We start from the raw sequence: 21,922 nt of genomic DNA, 5'->3' as shown, positions 1-21,922 counted from the left end.
GGATGGCGCGCGCACGAGTTTATGCATGGCGGCACATGCGCGACACCTAAAAAACATACTTCACACGCTGGACTCCAGCAGACTTACAGAGAGCCACTGGGGAGTTAGGCTTAATCTTTTAAGAGGAAAAGCAGATTGCGTTAAAGAAATGAAAGCAGAGGGGATGCAGGCCCATGCCTATGAATGCTAATTCAGATACAACTCACATGCAATGGCCGGATTAATACGTCAGTTGAGTATTTATGCTGTAGTTAATGTCTGGTGTTAAAGCTCTGACCTCAGCTCTCAACACAGAATCTCTTTGGGACTTAAAAAGGAGTGACTGGGGAATGCTGATGGGCCCAAACTTTCAAAACATTCCATTAACAATTTGATCATGTATAAATTACATAATTAAAACAATTATCAAAATAACAGACAATTTGGTTTCAGAGGTTGGATGGTTTTGTCATTATCTCCCTTGCCAAGAAAGTTATGACAAAACTAAAGCCTTGGCCAACTTTTTCCACCCGTTTGTCTGCAAGATGATGCAATTCCCAACAAAGCTGGTGGTGGGGTGTAGCATAAGACCTGCCACATACGTATGTCTGTAATGAATCCGTTTAACATAACAAAAACTTCATGCTTTACTTTGGCCTTATCAAACCTCTTCTAGTTCCTATTGTTTTATATCTTGGGCTCGACGAGACTGCCTTTTATGATTCATAACCAGAGGCTTTGTTTTGGGGTGGTCTGGCCCATTAATGTGCCTATCCAAGTGAATCTTTGGCAACACTTCTATAAATTCTGTAAAAATACAACCGATGACGGATGATGTCGTTCTATAGTTACAGGTCCAGGTTCATAAACACACCCAAAACCATAATTCAAGGATTTATACAGATATTTACACAAATAGTGATCATTTTCTCATGTTAAAACATACTTGCAATCCTCTTTTAATAGGTAATCTGGTTCCTATATTAGTATTATAATTCTCTGTTTGTAGTTATTAAGTTTTTGCTTTTTTTTGTGTACATCCTCAGAAAGGTCAGGTATGATAAACCAAAAACAGACAAGGTTTTGAAAGACATGGACGACAACACTATTTGCTGTACTATTGTGGCAAGTTTTTTTTTCTTCTAATAACAGCAGTTAGTTGTTAAAGGCTGTAAATGAAGTTGCAATCATTAATGATAGTGATACTAATTTACTAAACTTAAGTGCCCTTTATTATGTTATGAGCATTATTAGATTTTATGAAAGTATTAATTCACATTTCAGAGAACAAACAAACACTTTGTGGTCTGAGGTCACAACAGATATGAATTCATAGCAACAAAAATGAATTTTAACTCATTCACTGCCATTGACGGCTATAGACGTCAAAAATTAATTTGAAGTATTTCTATTAGTTCAACTTTTTTCACTTTTGTTAACAAGTGCATGAAAACCTAAAAGAAGATGATTGTACATTTAGAACAGATATATAATTTGTGATTAATCGTGAGTTAACTATTGAAGTCATGCGATTAATTACAATAACAAATTGACGCCCTTCATTTTTAATAATTTAATCGCCTGACGCCCCTAATTTCTAATAATCTTTTCTTAATTTTTTTTTTTAAAAGATAATAAAAAAAAAATCTAGGTTTTCATACTCTTGTTAACAAAAGTGGAAAAAAATTTAAACTAATAGAAATAGTTCAAATTAATTTTTTACGTTTACAGCCGTCAATGGCAGTGAATGAGTTAAAAAAATGTGTACCAGCCAATTAATGGAATAAAAAAGTTCACATATCTGGATATATATATATGCAAAATGTATTTTCATTGAAAAAGAAGGATTGTATTTTTTAAATGGGCATTATTATAAGTGAAATATTGACAGCAATCTTTTTGCAGCAGTTAGACTGAATCTACAGTTTTCTGTGTGTCCAGGTACTTTTATTCAGCTGCATAGGTATGCGATATTGGCAAGAGAGTGGGGGAGCCCTCTATAGAGTGAAAATGATCTGTGTTGTTGTCTGGAGCTCAGTGCTCACACTGTAGGCCACCATGCCAAGGAAACAGTCCAATCAGGCCAATGGCTGACAATCCTGGAAAGCGCGATCAAAAAAAAAAAAAAAAAGTACACTGTGCAAAAAATAGCTCTGGTGGCCACTGTAGCTCTGTTCATTTGCTTCACTGCAACAGAAGGCCTTCTTATACTGTTGATGAGTGCAAACTTGCCATATAAAACAATTAATGAAATGTATAGTGTTACTCTGATTAACAAATTCAAACCAACAATTCATCAACTTCTTTCTAAGGTTCTGCATGTTGTTTAGATGGAGTGATGCTGCCTTCTATGTTTACTGAAATGTATGCAAAGAACCTGCCAGTAAGATTTCCAGTGAGTGTGAAATGGTAGATGAGAGTGGTGCGCTGACGGTTGACGGTATAATAAGCACGCTGCCCTCCAAAATTGCAACTGTGAAATGGAGCTGGCCAACCTTATGAAACAGAGAAGTGAGTGAAGCTGTCAGTAGAGTTTTTTTGTTTGTTTGTTTTTGATCAGCAGTCGAGAACTGCTGCCTGGATTGAATGGCCATCGCAGAAATACATAAGCATGCAAAAATATGTTGAAGAAATGAACTGCGAAGGGTGGGACAAATGAGCCACCTATCGTAAATACAAAATTATTGATTCAATGGACAGACTGAGCGCAATAAACCGTGAAGCACTGTGACGCTATTGTTGAAAAGAAACTTTCTCAGCGTTTAAATCCTTCTGCAGTTTCTTTGTCAGTGTCTGAGTGACACATTTGCTGTTCAGCTGCTCAGTAACTCAGCGCCTTTATTTCTCATGCCATTAATTTGAACATTCACACTGACAAACAGAAGTTGAACCATTAGCGCCTGGTTTCCGCCCACCATGGACTCTTAGCATGTAGAAGTGAGCGGGTCGTGCTGTCAGGATTTCGTGGGGACTCTCATTAAATGCATCACAAAAAAATAAGTAGGCAAGTCTGGTTGAAACTTTCACAAGGGCAGCTACGGTGTGCTTTGTGAATAGATAGCACCAACAAGGACTTTTATATATGGGGTGTACTTTACAGTCTGAGGCTTTATTCCATACAGTGATTCACACTGGGAAGAGAACCCCCACCCATGCAAGCCCATATATTCACTCTGTTATTTCAGCAAACAAAAGCTGGCTCTTGAGGCCATGGGTGGATCCATGAAAAGAAGAAGGGAGCCCGGCTCCTGGTCCAGCTGAATGGGGCCCTTTCACACTTAGAGAGGCATGTTTACTCTCCCCTAATAATGGCTCTAATTTCCTGATCATTATTGAGTAATTCCATCCTCCCCCAATCCCAGCGTTTAGCACTTTCGTCCATCATTATGGACACCTTGTTCATGTCTTGCACCAGTCCAAAGTCCGCGGTCTCCAAATGATTGGCACTACAATAATAATGCACGTTCCTCAGTTCCTCCAAGTCCATTGGGCACCTGCCCTGTCTATTTACATTTGTGCTAAAACAAAATAAATGCTTGTGTGTGTGTATGTGTGTGTGTGGGGGTGGGGGTGTGTGTATGTATATATATATATATATATATATATATATATATATATATATATATATATATATATATATATATATATATATATATATATATATATATATATATATGTATATCAGCTTGAACCTGCACTTTGTTTTGGACCTGAATATATAGTAGCACTAGCATTGGAGTGTACAAAAAAGGATAGGAAAATAGGAAGTATGCCTGGTTGTTACTAGAGTTTTTTTTTTATTACTGGTATTATTATTAAACTCTCCTCACACAAAACCCTTGTAAAATATTTGTTCCAAAGTCCAGTCTCTCAAATTTCTTGCAACATCCATAGGAGAAATTGTAAGTGTGAGGAGGGATGCACAGAGGGCGAAAGGTGTGAAACGTAAACAAGGCAATGGAAGGGAGAAGTGATGAAATGAGAGAGAACGGAAGCGAAAGAGAGAAAGGATCAGAAGGAGAGAAGTTGGCAGAGACTGTGTGTCGGTTTGAAAAGCTGGCATCTTCTAAACGGAGCAGCAGCTTTGGGTGCCAAATGCTGCCAAGCAGCGCCACTAGCCTGAATATCTGCCCTCCCTCTCCCTTTGTTTTCACTGTGGCATTCTGCATCAGCTTTATTCCAAGCTTTTCTTCTTACCTTATATCTTGCGCTCGGCATCGTCCTAAATCCAATGATGGACATTTATTACAGTTAGGATGGAGACATGATAAAGAAATATTTATGATTACTGTTTACTTGAATCATCATAACTGATCTGTATGTTATTTGCCTTATATTCACCTTTAAAATTGTAGGCCGAGTTTAAATTTTGGGGAAAAAAATAACATAAGAGTAGTGGTGTTTGCATTACTTAATGTTACAGTGGCGTTTTCTGGATGCAAAGCGCCATCCCAAAATACCGTGCTGTCTCGTCACGCTCCGCTTCACCGGGCCGGGAGAACAAGGAGAGAGGGAGCCCGATTAGAATGGAGCTGCTGGGAAAGGGCCCAGAAAAGACGCTCGTCTCTGCTTTCTGCTCATCAAGCGTCCCCACCTCTTCTCCCCTCTCGGCTTGTTTGCTGCCCCTCGGATCAGGAAGCGGACAAGCCAAGCCGCCCCTCCTGCGTGGCTCTACGTATGTTTTGAGAGAACCGACAGATTTCAGACCTGGCGCTTGGACAGAGAAGGAGCCGAGTAGTCATGCAAATTCACACGCGGAGACAACACACAAAGCATACATTTTGCCACGTTTTTTTTATTTAAAAATACATAATAGCCAAATAAATGCAGCAGTATATTTTATTGAATGTGCTAAGCATGCTTATTAATGTAATAAATGGAGTACTGTTAAACACATTAGCTACCATTTGGTAATTGAGTATGGAAAAAAAGACTGCAGATTGGTGCTTCTTAACAGCATAAGATGTGCAAAGCATAGCATTTATTCATTAACCTTAATTATACAAACAATTAGAAACTACTGTACAGTGAAATTGGGAAATAAAGGTAATCCAATAATCACTTTCTGCTACAGCAGCTTTTTCTATTTGTAAAACTAAATCTTGACATTTGTTTCTAAATTTAATTTAATTTAATCATACACACAGCATTACGTGTATCGTGTCTTCTTTTATTCACTAAACTGGATAATTACAGTGCATGTGAAGCGGATTGGGCTGCCGGCAGTGTGTCGAGCTGTTCAACACTCAGACCGACAGTTTTTGTAATGGAATGTCGTGAGAAGTGTGGAAAAGCGGAGCGATTCCCATTTTTCCAAACATTTATTCAGAGGCGCTACTATAATCTGTTTGCCATTGCTTCCTATACTCTGCACACGACACTCTTCTTTTCTCTCACACCACACGCCCGCTACAACACAGACACACACACACATTGGTCTGAAAAAGGGCCCAGTTTGGGGGGGCCCTACGCTATGGTTCTTCTAAAACCCCACAGTGTCCCTGTCACTCTCCCGCCATGCAAGGAGGTTCTCGAAACTCGGTCTCTATTGGTCCCATTACTCAAAATGACAACAATGTATAGGAGTTTCCGTTAAACATGTCTGACCAGCAGTGTTTTTCATAACCGTTCCAAAGTTGAACAGCGCCAACACTCATCGTCTCTCCATGCGCCCTGGTTACGGTTTCATGCCAGAATATTGGAGCACAACTCTTTTCTCTCTCACAAAAAAAAGCCTATCAAACCTCTAAGATATTTCCTCTCTCATCATTTCCTGCAAATATTCCAGAGCAGTAACGATAGATCAATATTTTTTTTCAGGGTCGATACCAACACTGCCAAAATATATATATTTTTTTAAAATACAAGTGAAAATAAAAATGGATATAATTCAACATTTAAATAAAAAATAATATAAATGTAAATAACAACAACCAAATGTTTACATAAACATAAATGAATAAAAGTAAAAAAATAAATAATAATAATAAATTCCAAAATTAAATATATAATTATTAGTAGTCAAGGATGTTGATAACTGATATTTGGTTTTGATATCAAAACTCAAAATATCCATCTTGGCTAATAGACATCTTTGTTTTAAAATTAGAACAAAAATTTCAGGGACCTCCCAGGGTCATTAGCATATCTTAAAAAGTTAAACAAGTAAATAGCTCCCTATTGTTTTCTACAGTAAATAAAGTTTTCCAAAATTTGCAAAATATCGGAAATGTAAAATTTTACTTATCTTAGCTTTAATTTCAAACAAAAACAGAAGGTGCGGAGAGTCGCCCAGGGTCAGCAGTATTGCTTATAAAGTTAACAGAAAATTTTAATAGTTCCCTGAAGTTAACGCAGTTTAAAATTCACCTCTCATTGGCCGTCAGATTTTTTTTTAAAGGCGGATGCTGATATTTGTCAAAATGCTGAATATCAGAACTTATTATAATCAATCTATCCCAAGGTAACAAGACCTGTATTTTCTCCTTATCTACTTTTTGGCTTCAGGGTTCGGGTGCAAAATATATTTTTGATCGTTGGAGCTGAAGTGAAAGTGTTTTTGTCTCACAATCTGGTCATCTTGCTGCCCTTTATGTATTCAAGCACAATTTCTGAGCCATTGGTAATGTTGTGAGAATACATCCTGACACAATTTAATGAGGACAAACGCCTCATAGAAGCACAATAGCGGCATGTGGGGATGCGGCGAAGACGCGCGCACACACACCAACACACTAAGTGGGTCGTGTGAGGTAAAAAAGGCACCTCACTCTCTGCAACATCTTTTTATCATAACGGCACAAGTAATGAAATTCATATGAGCTCGGACTCTAAACATGACTAATGCTGGAAGTGTGTGGATGAGTAAGAATGACAAATACGGAACACTTTGTTGGGAGAACATGACCTGATCTGAGCCTCTGGGTGGAAGCGGGGCCAAAGCGGAGCCCGAATGCTGAGCCAAACGTGGGTTTCCATAAACGTGTTCAAAGAAAAAACTCAGGCCCCCTCCCGCCTCATGTCCTACACTTCACACAAATCTTTCTTTTTTTAATCATCTTCAGATGCAAAATAAGTGAGGAGAAAATAAATCATTAGTGCCTGACAATATATGTATTCATCATAAGAGGGGGGGAAAAGCCTCTTTTGCTTGTGTTAGGTTGCAGCTGCAGCGCAGAAGTGCCGAACCAAATTCTGTTTTGAGCTGCTGAAGCTCAGTCCAGTCACGCAGCGCAGGGTGTCAAAATCCTAGCCTTGAAATTTGCAACAGTGTCCAGCAGAGAAGCATCCACAGACAAGGGGTTAAATCGAGGGAGGATCTGCTGTCCTGTCAATCATACCACTTGAAAGCGGAGCCTCCCCTGCAGCTGGTGACAGTGACATCAGTGGGCCCAAACACTTTGGCCATGCATGGGCTGGGGAAGGGGGGCTGAGTGAGACGGATGCAGTCCAATCATCAGGCCTGGCAACTGATAGCTTCCGTAAAGGCATGGACACCCTGGAACCAGGGACTATGAATAAAAGTGGAAAACTACCACACCAAAGGTTAAAATGGACGCATGCTCTGTTTGTCCTCTGTAAACTCCAGTTCATTCTTGGACTAAATGGCACAAAATCGAAGAAAAAAAAGGATGTTTACTTTGCTCCACTCTCGTTGCAGGTGGAGAAGAAAGTCAGGAAAGGAAGCCCGAATGTTGTGGCTGGCTCATACAAAATCAAGTGATTTATTTACGCCACATGTATGAAATACATTTAACGTATGCACAAGCACACAGCAGAAAAGACGAAGCCTATTCCAGTGCATGCAGGCGGCTTCTGACTGGCTGGCGGATTCTGGCAGTGGCTAAATAAAGGCTTTCCTCTGAGGGGCACCAGGCTGCGCTGGGAGCTAATCTGAGCCGCGCTTCGCCACGGCGCATTGTGGAACAGGAAGAGGCGCTCACGGAGGCCCGGCAAACTCAAGCAGTGTTACACACTGGGCTGAAAAGAGCCTGGCATGGGGTTCTCTGTCACGGAGGAAGGCTGCACCTCGCTGCCAACTAGAAGAATTAAGGCCCAGTAACTGTAGGCCAGTCTGCGCTAAATGAAGCTGGGATCATAATAAAAGGGTAGTGTGTGCGAGTGTGAGTGTGTAAAATTTGCCCAAATATAGCATGTATTTAAAATATCAGACACAATGCAGTATGTGCAAAATTATCAATGCACCTTATTACATGTTATTCAATACATTTCAAATATTACCATTAAGCTGCACATTAGGTAAAAATTATAATCACTCAAGACAAATGCAATCAATACCTGAATGGCATTTTCTTGAGCCAGATATTGCTTTTTATTGATTTATCAATAATTTAGCTTTTTTATTTATGTATTTATTTTTTTGCAAATTGCCCTTTAGAAACAAATTTATAGTAAATGAAGGCAATTTCATTTCAAATTTTTATTAGGTATTTATTCGTAACATTAGTTAATTTAGCTGGTATCGGGCTGACACCTTATGAGTCACAATTTGTCAAATTTCATATATTTTTTTAAATCTATACTTTTGGTCACTCCACACGTGTGTGTGTGTGTCATTTTTATGAATTATTGACCAATCTACAGTGTTGAAAATGGCTTGTTCTCTTTGATGATGCAATGTTAATGATTGAACAAAGATAAACGTGCCATTTTGGGTGTCTCTTGAAAAGTGACCATATACAAAATCTATGAGTAAATGAATTCATGTTCTTACAGGATAATTCCTGCATATTTCTCCAGAAATATAAAGAAAAAGAAAGCATCCGATGAACAAAATTAAGCCCTGACTTGCTTGAATGATCGCAATGCCATAATCAATGATGGAGGTTGGTTTGGTGTATAGCGTGTGTGTGCACATGTGTACGCGTGTGTATTGGTTGTTATAGAAAAGAAAGCTGAGCTGGATTCATTCAGGTTGAGGATGCAGACAGGCGGACTCTGCCTGGGATCAGGCCAGCTGTCACGCACGCACAAATAAAAAATAAGAAAGCCACGCGCAGCACACTGCTACTGATACACACCAATCTCCTCAAAACATTCACGTGGATTATAGCCACATGACATACTGCTGCGCGCGGGCACGGCAATTCCCGCACACATGCTGATAAACAGGTCTGCAGATGCTTCTGTTTACAGACGATGCTGGGAAACGTGCACGTTTGGATTTAGACAAATTTGTGTGCAAATACTTAAACAAATGTACTGACGCAAACACATCCCGAGGTAAACACAGGTTTGAATCCTCACTGTTAAATGCGCAGGATCTCTTAAGGGTAAAAATGTGTGAAAGTCTCAGAAACGTGTTGAAAATTAAGCAGTAGAGACTGACTTAAGGTCACTAGTTTGTGTAGTTCAGAAGAAGAAGCTAACCTGCGTGGCTAGTTTGTGTATGAAGGTCAAACGTGTTACATACCTGGCGTGTGGACGAAGTAGGCCAGGTAGAGGTCCAGCTCTTTGACCGTCACTCCAATGTGATGCGGCTGGACGCACAGGCCGTGGTTGGAGCACTGGGGCGACTTGACCAGTCGCTCGCCGTCCGTGCTCTCCAGCGGGCTGCCCTTGAACAGGATGACCATCACCAGGTCCAGCCTCCACACCTTGTCGGCCTGACGCAGGCAGTCGATGCGGCGGATCTTTCCTTTCTGGTCGGGATTGGACAGCACGCAGCAGGGCGGCTTCTTCCCCGTGATGGTGAGCACAAAGTCCTCGCGGAACTCGGGCCGGATGTCCTTGCGGAGCTTGGCCAGCAGGCGCGAGGCCCACTTCTGCTTGATCTCGGGCTTCTCCCCCAGCAGCTCGTCCTTCACCGCGCGCTCTTCGTCCTTGGTCATCCGCTTTTCGTGCTTCTTGAAGTACTTGCGCTTGCGGGCCTGCAGGTTGAACCAGGTGTACGAGAAGGCACGGACATGGGGGAGGAGGGCTTCGATGAAGGGATGAAATTCATCCTGGTGGATGGCAGAGAAGAAAGTGTTGATAATGAGATTCTTTTTTTTTTTTAGCAAAGCATGCTAATATACCAAAAGGAGCACATATGCATTAAACTTAAAACTACTAAACAGTAGTATTAAATTCAAATTCACACATTCTAACATAATGTAAACAAAAATAAATAAAAACAAACAATTTAAATTGCAAAAAAAAATCGTATCAATTGTCTCCTTTTACACAAATAAATAAAAATTATGAAAATCCAAGCCGGTGCACACGTGCCAGTTTCTGCAGTAAAAGAGAAATTATTCTGCCGAACCATAATACCTTCACTACATATCTCTGGGCAACAAAGCCCAGATCTCGCCATAGCGTTCCCGTGCCAGCGTTGCCACACACCGCTCGCTCAGCATCGCCAAGTTTTGCCGCCACAAGAGCACCACTGTTGAAATGTGCTGCTAAAAGATCAGCCATACCATTTCCTGTCTCTGCTATCATGCAAAGGAGCTCCAAGCAGACTCACATTTCCACAACAAACTGAAAGCAGACAGAAATGGTCACAGAACACCACACAGCTAGAAGAAGACAGACGGCCTGGTAGTTACCATTTTGCACTCTCATCATAAATTTGGCACAGCGTTTAAAGTGAAAAAAAAAAAATCTGCAACAGTTTTTTTTTCCTCCCGCGCTCCCCAATGTAAAGCAAGGTCTGGTTTGGCAAAGAGTAGAGAAAAAAAATTGAGGGAATGTCAAAAATAATTAGCAGAATAAGCTGCTTACTAAAAGCAGCGGGTTGGATTTTTTTAAACAAAAAATCAGGAGGGAAAAAGTTCAGGTTTCACTGCAATAGGAACTTGGCCAGCAGGTCATTAGGCAAAAGCAGAAAATGCACACACACAAAAAAAGTCCAGCAAAAATAGAATTATTAACAGTATTGCAATGTGGGGGTAAAAAAGAGAACAACAGAGATGATGCACTTAAAAATTAAATGATCCATTGTGCATCACCCCCCACCCTGCAAAAAAAAAAAAAAGCCTTGAAAAAATCCTTGGCAAGGAGTAATTGGTAGTGGTGTCTGTTCTGATCCCTGGGCCCGGTGCAAGACTCACACACACATACACACACAGAGAAGCAGGGGGGGCAGGGAGAGCAGAGCACAGAACGGGGGGGAAAAAAGGAGAGTCGAATCAATGTTGGACGAGCGCATACGACCGCTGGCAAAGCCGAGTGCCGCTTCTTTTTTCCCCTTTTCTCTCCAACTCTCTCTCTTTCTCTTTCTGTTTTCCCGCTTGCTGTCTCTCGTCCTCGCCGCGCTCTTTCCCCAACCATTGCTTGAGCCTTTGCCAAGCGCGAGTAAGGCCCACCTATTTGGCAACGCGACGCCTGTAGCTCAGCCAATGCGTTTGCTTCAAGAGCTGAAAGGGAGGGAAGAGAGACAGAGGGAGGAGGGAGGGTGGCAATGAGGTTGAGGGGTGGGGGGGCTGCCGGAGAGTGTGTAGCCTTGTCCAACGTCGCACAATTTGCCAAATCGACAAGTTCCACTCTGACACAGAGACAAAGTTCAGGGGAGTAAGTCTTCCCCAGCACCAATCCCCCGCAGCCCTTAGCCTGCCTCCATCTTTAGTATGGCTGCCATCCCCCCCCCCCCCCCCCCCCCCCCCACAACCCTGCCCTGCGCTCGGCTTGCATAATGCCACCTTGGCAGAGGATGGCACAGAGGCGCAGCTTCACAATCCCTCCAGACCAGCACCACCCGCAGCTGCTCGTGGGTTTACCACAGCAAACAAAGAGGGGGGAAACAAACCCGGCCAGCCCGGGCTCTGACTGCGTACACACCAGGCACATACGCATGAACGGCCAGATGATTTCCAGGCACCGATACAGTCGCTCAAATGCAGATATGCTTACAGATTTTGGAGAGAAAGGCAACAAGGGAGGCAAAAATGAAATTGCCTCAGCTGTTTCCATACAAGATAAATGCTCAGCAGAGTGTGATGTGCCGCCTCTGAATCCGAAAATGACACACATCCTCCCAAACTCCCATGACAATTTTGGGAAACCAGTCTGCAAGCGGCGCCGCCGGCTGCCATGTTGCCTTATCGCCAGGCAAGTCATTCAGGGTAGCACCTGCACTGCAGACAGCTAGTCTGAAGGTGTACTCTTCAATCCTCATCCTAGATGAGAAAAAAACAACAAATGGGCTTCATCATTCGAGAGCTGCAAAGAAACAAAAAAACAATCAACAGACTGCTGGAGTCAATAATTACAGATAAAAATCTGATGTTAACGATGCCTTCCTGCTGATGTCATAAGACTAAAACCACTGTGATTCATTTTCATTAGATTCTGCTGACTCTTGAAAAACTCACGCTGTGGCTTGGATTAAGCTTGAAATTCTCATTTAATCAATGCTTGAAGCAAACACGGGAACTCGTGCATAATGCAACCAATTGTCGCGCTAATAAAACCTTGTGTCTTCCGATTCCAAACTGCAGAACATTCAATTGAGCTTCATTGCAGGACCAGAGAGGCAACACAGGCCTGGCGGAGAACTGACTGCCTCTCACTCCTCACACCTCCACATTCATCCTCACTCGGCTTCAGTCTCAGCTGACTGATGCCAAATTAGATAAAGCAACAATAGAAGCCAATAAAGGAAAAGGGATTCACAAGTCTCTAAATGTGTGTGGTGTGAAGGTGGCTTCTTAGTCAAATTTAATATTTGTATGTCCATTTTTTATTTTTTTTTGCTGCCACCACCTGCAGAACAAAAATCCGGAGAGTCGACGCTATGAGATAAACTGGCACTTGAATGAGATTCCTGTGTCTGCCTTTCAAACTAAATGACGGCTTTCTGGGTGACCCTGCCAAAATGCAAATACGTCCCCATTCAAATGTCACAAAAATTTGACTTCAAGGCTGTTCCACTCATTCTCCTTAGTCATACTACTTGCCTGAAAACAGCACCTAAGTACAAATCCAAAAGTGCCAAATCTTGTGGGAGTAAAACGACAAAGTGGAACCCTCCGTGGGTGAGCATTAGATCAGCGTGTCCGCTTTACATGCAGGCCCACCTACTTGAATGGTTACGATCCACTCAATGGGGTCCTGGAGCCAAGATAAACAACACATGGAAGGTGATTTAAGGTTAATCTCTTTACCTGGGAAAGAAATTAGGACAAACGTACTTGTAATTCAGATTTAGGTTGGATTTAGCATCACTTAGAAACTGTGATTTTCCATTGATATGGATTTTTTTTTAACCTAAAATAACGACAGCTTGGCTGTGTCCAAATGTCCACCATTATCCCTTAAACCCCTCATTCAGTACATACTCCCGCACTATATAGTAGCGCAATAAATGGTGCCCTCATTTTGTTTGACGATTCAGACAGCCAGCTCACTACTTCTAAAGTAGTCATCTAAAGTAATAAATATTTCCATATTATATACCGGTAGTTATTGTTTCACTTTTGATTCTCACGCCATTTCTTTTTTTCATACTCGCAATGCATTGTGGTCTATATCTACCAGTTGCGTGACAATCAATGTTCATTACTTTTCTAAATGCATTGTGGGTCATCTTGAGTGCAATACATTTTTTTCGTTTGCACATTCGGACCCTGCCCTTATTTCAATCTCAACTTCAATGGACTTCCGGGTTTGAGTCATGTGCTTTAAAAGGCAAATACTAAATTGGTTTAATGGATTCCAACAGGGGGATACAATACACACATTTATTTTTGTTTAATAGCATCGATTGAGTACCATAAATCATTTTCTACTTGTATGTTTTTTGCTTATTTCTTCTAATTTTCATCTCAAACATGATAGACTTTCGGGTTCATGTCACGTGATTTAAAAGTCAAATACTGAGTTTAATTAATGGTTTCAAAAACCTGCAGATGTGAGTCTTTAGCCCGGGTGCACCATTACACCCACCCTACCTTCCACCACCCTAAAAAAAAATCAATCAATAAATAAAAACAGCTTACTTACTCCCCAGCTCTACTACGGGGACACATTCTTTTTACTTTTTTTAAATGGCGCATCACCGATTGCGTGCCATAAATAATATCAAAAGCGTGTGTTTTTTTCTTTTGCAAGCGCCCCAGTTGTGCAACAGAATAAAAAGCTTTCGTCAGTTCGACGCGACACACGCACACAATGTGTGTGTCATTGAAACGAACCGCGCGTTTATCTTCTCTTTCGGATGTCACTTGATACTTGCACACCGTGCTGCATTTGCTGAGACCCGCATTTCTAAAAACACTGCGCCGCCAAACTATAGTATTGTATTTTACGCTAAACACACATTTACTTAATTCGTCAAAAAAATAAAAATCACATTCGCAGAAAGCGTCTAGCCGACTTGTTTTAAACGCAAGGTGATTTCCTTTCCTTTCTTTCTTTTTTTTTTATTCTCTGCACGTCTGACGGAGACTGCACGGGTGCCAATTTGGGATTAACTCTTTCACTGTGGAGGGGAAAAGTCCGTCAAACAGCGTAAATCTCGCTGCACTCTCACCGTCTCCTTTAATTATATTATAAATATTTAGAATAAGTCACACATTGTTTTAATTTTTTTGACAAAATCAAATATGTGGCATGATATGGGGTGCATTTCCCAGCCATTTATGCAAATAAATCAATTTGATTATTCAGTTCATCACTAGTATAATAGGGGGGAAAGAAGATTACACTCTAAATCTGAATCTGAAAATATTTAAATATGTTTGCATGAATGTATTTAAGGGAGGGGTGTTTCCATTATTTTACTTATTATTATAATTATATTATTCAACTCTTAATAGCGTGCAATCTTTCAACAACATAATGTTTGTACAAATAATGTGAACCAGATCGGGCCTATTGCTTTCAAAAAGTGATTATTTTTTAATTATTATTATTTCATTTGTGCTTTTTGTATTCTAACATTTGCATATACCCACTAAATATTTAACCAATTTTGTATTTTCTGAACAATTAATGGAAATGTCTTCTGTTATCCATTGCTTATTTTTTTGGGAAACTGCAAGACAGCTCAAATCTGGAGAAAAAAAAAATCTGGCCGCCCCACAATGCCTCGCTTTAGGCCTCTCCACCCGGCTTTGTCTCTTCCTGTGTCATCTGACCTCGCTGAGGTGGCACTGCATCTCATTAGACCAATTAAAACACAGGCTGCATGACCAGAGGGCCCACCAAACGCCCAGCCATTAATTAGTGAGGCTCGGTGCTGGTGGGACTCTGCTGTCCTCTCCTGCCCAAACTAAATGTCCCTGACCCTGCACAGAGCATGACACCACATCCCCTTGACTTAAGCTCAGCTGACTGAAAGCCAGTCCAGTATAGAGGACGGTGGCAGACGAGACCAGGACGGAGTCGCGATACACAGAGCTTCAATCAGGTGTGTGGTGCACATTTCCACAAACGAATTTCAAGAAAACAGATTGAAGTATTTACTGGTTTTCTGTTGGTCAAGTCCTGCGTATTCAGAGCTTTACCGCTACTACTACTCTGGTTAGTCATCACATGATTACATTTGAAATTAGGGAGAAAAAAGTAGGCCAGAACAAGCCACACTCTTTGTTGCTGCGGCAAGCAAGTTAGGCATTAACATCCTGAATGACTTGTACTCATCTGAGTTCAGAAAACCCGCACCTTGCGATGTGTGAAAAAATCTGCAAGCAATTTGCGGTGTCTGCTTGCTAACTTTGCCCAGGGTGGTCCACGGCCCAACCAACAGAGGAAGAGGCACGGACGGCGCATTCCAGTCCGACAAAGAGGCTCTGATGCCTCGCTGGAACCTCTATTTACTTCTCCATCAACGGGAGTGTTACATTCGACAGCAGGTTGCACATTGCAAGGTAAATTCAGTGAATTCAAACCCAGGCCCAACCCATTATCTGTTCAAAATGAAAGTGAACTGATCAATTAATGCCATGCGATGTGTGTATATGCAGATGATAAGCAGTATTGAAGTCCCGGTTGGTTTGTGGAACGAACAGGAGAATTTTGGTGTCATGTTTCTGCATCTGCATCCCTCACAAGACAATTGATTTGGCACACTAAAATATTTGACCTATCAAAATATTACTTGATGATGATGATGATGCAGTTTAATTCTGCCAATTTCTCTCGCAGGTTGGATCAAAATAGATTCCGATTTTTTTTGTAATGGCTGAACCTTTTGATCTTGTAATAGTTATTGTGATATTATCCAGATAATGCACAGGTAAGCTTATTTGCTGCTTGCGTATGCATTTATTCATGCGAGTCACCGGCCAGGCAAGGCAGACTCAGCCTCACGACAGCCACGACTGTTTTCTCACCGTGCCAGGAAACAGACTGCTGCTCTCTCGGCCGCTACTACCGACTGGACTGGAATGTGATTTGTTGTGCTAACATTTTTAAATATAACAGTTGTGATTTGGGAAAAATGAATATTGGCTGTGAAAAAAAAGATCCAAATCCCAATCCTGCCAAAGTGTCTGGTAGATGTGACCAACTTGAACAACCACAGCCAGTTTTTAGCAGCATTTGGCCAACAGTGGGCGTTAATTTTCTACTCTGTTGAAAACCAGCTGTGCAATCGGTAAACACACTGCAACAAAGAAAGGATTTAACAAATTCATATTATTTACTCTACTGCCCACTTTTAAACTGATTGAATGTGATACAGTTTGAATAAAAGCAAAAACTGCTTTTAGCTTCCACTCTAGGAAGCTAAAAGTAGCTTTTACTATATGACGTAACTTTTTTCTTTTCTTTTTTATCACAGTCTAATGCTGCCCAAAGCAAGGCGATGTTATAACATAAGCACTCTTATGTTTGTGCATAAATTGAATTTCTTCATTGGAATAGATCTCAATGTTCAAGTCTTAACTTGCTGGCGAAAGGAGCTCACCTCTCTTTTAAGAATGCCGATGTCACCCGTGCCGTTTCACACGGAAAGTGCACCACTAAATCGATTGTTGCCACACTAAACGATCGCTAAAGCTTCATCCGGAATCGCTCACTGTGGAAAATGCATTGTTGAGCATGTATTAATGAGTAATATGGTGTTGTCTCCACCTTTCTCCACACTCAAGGTGCACGGTGTTTGACTGATTTATGAGCAAGCATTAACACCCTATTAGCACTTACACCTTCTTTTTCCATCACATTGATGGATACTTCTAGGGCTCGCTGTTGTTATTGGGCTTCCCCCCCCTCTTAAGAACAGCTTTAACATTGGAAAATGCGTTTCCTCTTCAAAGTTTGTAACTGTGCATTCTGCATTTTCTTGCTCCGGCCTTTTACCGTTGCATGCAGATCACTCGGATATATCAAACTTAATGGAAAGCAACTTAACCCGCTAACACCCAGGATCGCTGAATCCTGTGCTCGTGCCATCAAATCAATTTTCGGACACTTTACAGCAGGCGTGTCCAAACGTTTTGGTTTGAGGGCCGCATACAGAAAAATGGAAGGATAAAGCGGCCACTTTAAAATTGTTGAATTTGAATGGATTCAACAATAGAATTATATCAATTCAATTCAAAACAAGCAAGAAATTATATGTGTTTATTATGTTTATAGCTAACCTTGCGGGCCATGTCAAAGGTCATTTTTAGTATATGCCGTGGGCCGCTGAAAATGGATTGCAGGCCGCAAATGGCCCCGGGGCAGTAATTTGGACACCATTAATTTATTGAGTATAGCATAGAATTTGTTCATTGAGACACCCACATAACCATAAATTGGGATTGTATTGGTTTTGTGTTAGGGCTGAACAATTCATTGAATTCAAATCGGCATTTCAGTGTAGTAAACACAATTGTCTAATCGCAAAGGGTGCGATTTTGGGGGGGAAATTGTTTTCATTTTGGTTCATCTGAAGGCTTTATTTTTTATATATATACACATGTATATTTTATTTATTTGTTTATTTATATGTCTAGGTAAGTTCAGTGCTAAAGAAGTGCAGTCCACATGTTTACACGTCATTGTTTCATGGAATGTCAAAAGTGAAAGCCAGAGATTTGTTTGAATTATTGTTGTTATCTGATTTATGTTTACGTCACACTAGAATTGTGTGAGGTTTGTCATAGCGAATGCCTAAAAAATAGAAATCTAAGTGTTTAGTCAGTTAACAACTGAATTTGAAATTGTTTTTTATATCAATTCATGATTCATATGCCTTTAATTTTGTGTAAGTATAAACTATAAAACCAAAATATTTATGGATTAAAAAAAAATGTTCAGCCCGACTTCATTGTCAGGAGGTTCGGATGCACGTTATACTGAGTGGTCAATGCAAAAGCAACGTGGGGGAAGAATCTGCACAGAATACGCATTCCTTCTCTGAACCTTGGGCCAAATATCAAGTCAAACAGTCCAACACGAACTATTCTGACCTTTGCGTCCGATACCACATAACATCTGCGCATGCATTTGGAGAATCAGAAAGTAGAACACACTTGCAGGTGTGTACACGCAGCGCCTGATGATGAGTCGGCTGTCGCTTTGTGCTTGTTGCGAGGCCTATATTTATCTGTACGCCCCGTGCAAATTGTAAATTGTTGAAAACACGTTTGAATACAGAGCAATCAAACGGGTTTGTTAACCTTATTGGGATGCTTGAGAGCAGACTGGATCCGGCAAAGAGTCTAGGAAGTTCTCCAAAAAATGCCTGGTGTGCCGATTGGCCATAAACGCGGAGACATATGCAAAACGACAATGGCAGAGCAAGCCGAGAGATAGAAAATCTCGTGTCTGAATAAAAGCTGCAGGAAAATAAAGCCCAGTACTAATGCAGCGTTGAACGCTTTGCAATCAGACAAATAAAGGGACAATCTAGCACACAATCAAACTGGAGATTTAGCCTGCGCTCCTGCCAACAACGAGGGACCTCCTCTCTCTGAACAAGGGATGCACTATTGACTACACCCCCTCTTTTTCTGTCTGTCTCTCCAGTCTTTCCTCTGTGCCAGTCTGAAAGGCGCGATGCCAACCTCTTCCACCACTGGGCATGTTGCCCTGCCCTTTATGCAAATGCTCCTCTAACTCGCAAGCCTCCACGTCTGCGCGAGCCGCCGCCGCCGCCGCCACCACCGCACGGCACGGCACGGCCACCTTTCTTAAGCAGCCGTCCTATCTGAGGCAAGTTGAAGCCACCGGGTGGCTGTTAATTAAACCAGCATGTCAGGTGTTGCCTGTATGAATCTTGAACAAAGCAGGAAGCCAAATGCGAAGCCTGTAGGCCTTTACCTTGTCGCCCTTCCCTCCACGGGTGTACAAAACAGCAACCAGGGGCAAATATTTAACAGAGGTGTGGTTGCATGTGTCTGTACGAGCCCTGATAAAGGCCAGAGGGAAATCAAGTGGAAGGAAGAGGTGAAGGCAATCGAAAGAAAGACTGCTGTTGCTAATTGCAATACATTTACATTCATTAAAATATCTGTCGATGTCTGTTCACTACCATTTTATTGGTCAAGCAAAAGGGATCATAGAACCAATGGGTTCTCAGAACAAAAGGTGATCATGACACAATATAAAACTTGGAGCATAGTGATTAACACAGCAAGTTGAGCAATCATTTCAAAGCACCGCTTCTGCTGCGGCCATGGGGCCAATCGCACAAACGTGGCCGAGTGACCTCATACATGACGGATGGCGCAAACAAATCAACACTCGCACGCCACAATAACTACTGTCTCTTAAAAAAACACTACATTTCATAAAACAGCTCAACTTACTGAAAATATTTAACAAATATAAATAAATTCTCTCGCGGCTACTAAAATGTGTAGCCTTGTCTGAATTATCAAAATTGCTTCACATCAGAAATACTTTTGTCACTAAATGTCAAAGTGTGAAAAGCAGCACACATTTCTTTGTTTCCCTCTCTGGTTTATTGCTTGGACAGTTCATAATTGCCTCCATAAAAAAGTAAAAAATGTGCCCAGTAGACAACATACGTCTACTGATTCATTTTTGTAGACTCTTCTCAGTAGTGAGCAGTTCAATAATCCTGCCACGACTTCAAAAATTACGATCATTTATTGTTTTCATGCACATTGGATTTTCACATTCTTGACCAAAACATTTTGTAAAAAAAAAAAAAATTAATCAATCTGTGTTCTAATATACTGCTCTAATATACTGTATAAGCTTTAACAGTGTGCACTGTGCACTATTCCTATCTTTGATTATGCTTGATTTATTCCTTAAGTAACAAAAATAAAAACCCTAATCAAAAATAAATGTACACTGTCATTTACAAGCACTTCAAATCATTCACTTGTAATCAAAGGGCTCTACCTTTTTTGGGGGGATGTACAGCATGACCGTCGTATATTTGCTGATGGAAAGTTGTCTTAATGGGCATACTGTTGTTTAATATCACGTAAAGATTGACAGTGACTCACAATATTTGCAAATTTTTTGTCTGCAACAAGCAGTGGCTGATAAAACGGGTCATTTATTTAATATAACTTTTAAAGAAGACATCATGTAAAAAACAAAACAAAGGCTCTGCTTTTATGTGAACATTATTTTGTTCAACTCATAGGGAGGGGCCAGCTCTTAAAGTGTAGGGAGATATTTCTCTCAGAATTACTCACATATATATGTGAAATTTTCAATTTTTTTTAGATCCATAAATATATCCACAAACAAAAAATTTTTGTGAATATATTCATCATGACTTTTCATTTGTCCCTATTCGATTCTGCTTGTGAATTGTTGAAGGTGTGTTTGTGGATCAGGGGGCACGTGCATTTATTATTGAGACAAACGTCACGCAGTTTTCAAGATATTCAATCAGACGCGTTCAGAACATTCGCACGTGGAAAGGCGCATCCCTTGTGCTCGTGCCACCGGATCCAATTTTTACCAGCGCACACCGAAAAGTTGGCTGCATTTGCGAGCATTTCGGCCGCAGTCTCGAGCCCTGCATCATCTTAATTAAATATATAATGACACAATGCAGATCTGTAGCTGGAGGGGTTGTGTGCTTCAATGAGATCATCTACAAACACTATTGACCAAATGCAACCAGTGGGGAGCGAGTTTGCTTGGCACAAAATAATTCACGCTTGTTTGTTGACTTCTATTCAAAGGTGGCTCGTTTAGATGTGTTACATTTGCTAACGTGTCGCTCCTTCAACTCTTTATACAGTATATCATAGCACGAGAGTTTGTGGCCATTTCTTCGGAGAAAGTACTTGTACTTGTGTCATTTTTAGTACTCTTTCATTTTTTCCATTGCGGTATCACAGAACAACGGTTCTAGTACCAATATATCTGCATTATTTATAATCGATTTGTCTTTCAGCGGCCGCCAAAGTGTGTCCCCGCTGAATTGTGTGGCTTACACTCACAGAATGGATGTAAACAAGGGAGCTCATTTACAAAAGCACAGTCAGCGTTCCCATCTCAACCATTTAGTCACTCTTTTCTGACCCTTAACTATTTAATAGCTAGTGAGTTTAATTCCAGACGCTAAGAAACAGACACCGGTGGAATCCTTTTCACATTGTTTTCCGTAAAACAAGAAAGGAGCCAGGTGAAACGCAATGACAGTGTTTATGGTGCTGAACATTATGCCAACTTTTATGTTGCAAAAGCAGTGATTTATTGACATGTTTGAAATTTTGAGGTATGTACAATCCGGATATATGTTACTCTTCGATGACAGGCATACAGACCAGCCAAGCCATGCAGTTTGGAATTAATCGTTGCCCATCTAAAATGTTCATTTATTCAGGATCGTGTTTACATAATATACATGTTTTGACATACAGGAGATTTTTGCAGGATGAAGCAATTATTTTCACATTATCTGTAAAGAAATAAAAAAAAATTCTGTTATTTCTGTGGAAGTTGATGTAATTCAATGCTAAAAAAAAAAACAGTTTCAAAGTTTGTTATTAGAAGGAATAGAGAAAATCAGAAGGGAGGAAAAAGTTTAATTTGTTTTGAATAATGTTATTGTCATTTGTTGTAGTTC

The 21,922-nt window shown here is 40.8% G+C and overlaps 1 protein-coding gene across 17 annotated transcripts in view; it reads right to left on the bottom strand.

Moving 5' to 3' along the window:
* The window catches only part of nfixb (nuclear factor I/Xb), a 151,911-nt gene that overhangs the window by 82,215 nt on the left and 47,774 nt on the right, over positions 1-21,922 (bottom strand). For 8 of the 17 annotated variants that reach the window (XM_086068760.1, XM_086068786.1, XM_086068891.1 and 5 more), the window contains one exon: positions 9,413-9,944. In XM_086068760.1, coding sequence (XP_085924886.1) covers positions 9,413-9,944 — 532 coding nt within the window. Of the gene's footprint in view, positions 1-9,412; positions 9,945-10,254; positions 10,461-10,532; positions 11,223-21,922 lie in introns of those variants that run through there. The other 9 variants (XM_086068752.1, XM_086068794.1, XM_086068872.1 and 6 more) reach the window with 7 other exon arrangements.

This window comes from Leptonotus elevatus, chromosome 1, assembly GCF_054856555.1.
Source record: "Leptonotus elevatus isolate MCC_2025b chromosome 1, RoL_Lele_1.0, whole genome shotgun sequence".
NCBI lineage: Eukaryota > Metazoa > Chordata > Actinopteri > Syngnathiformes > Syngnathidae > Leptonotus > Leptonotus elevatus.
The sequence above is the reverse complement of the archived record's forward strand: the minus strand, read 5'-3'. Positions and strand labels throughout refer to the sequence as shown.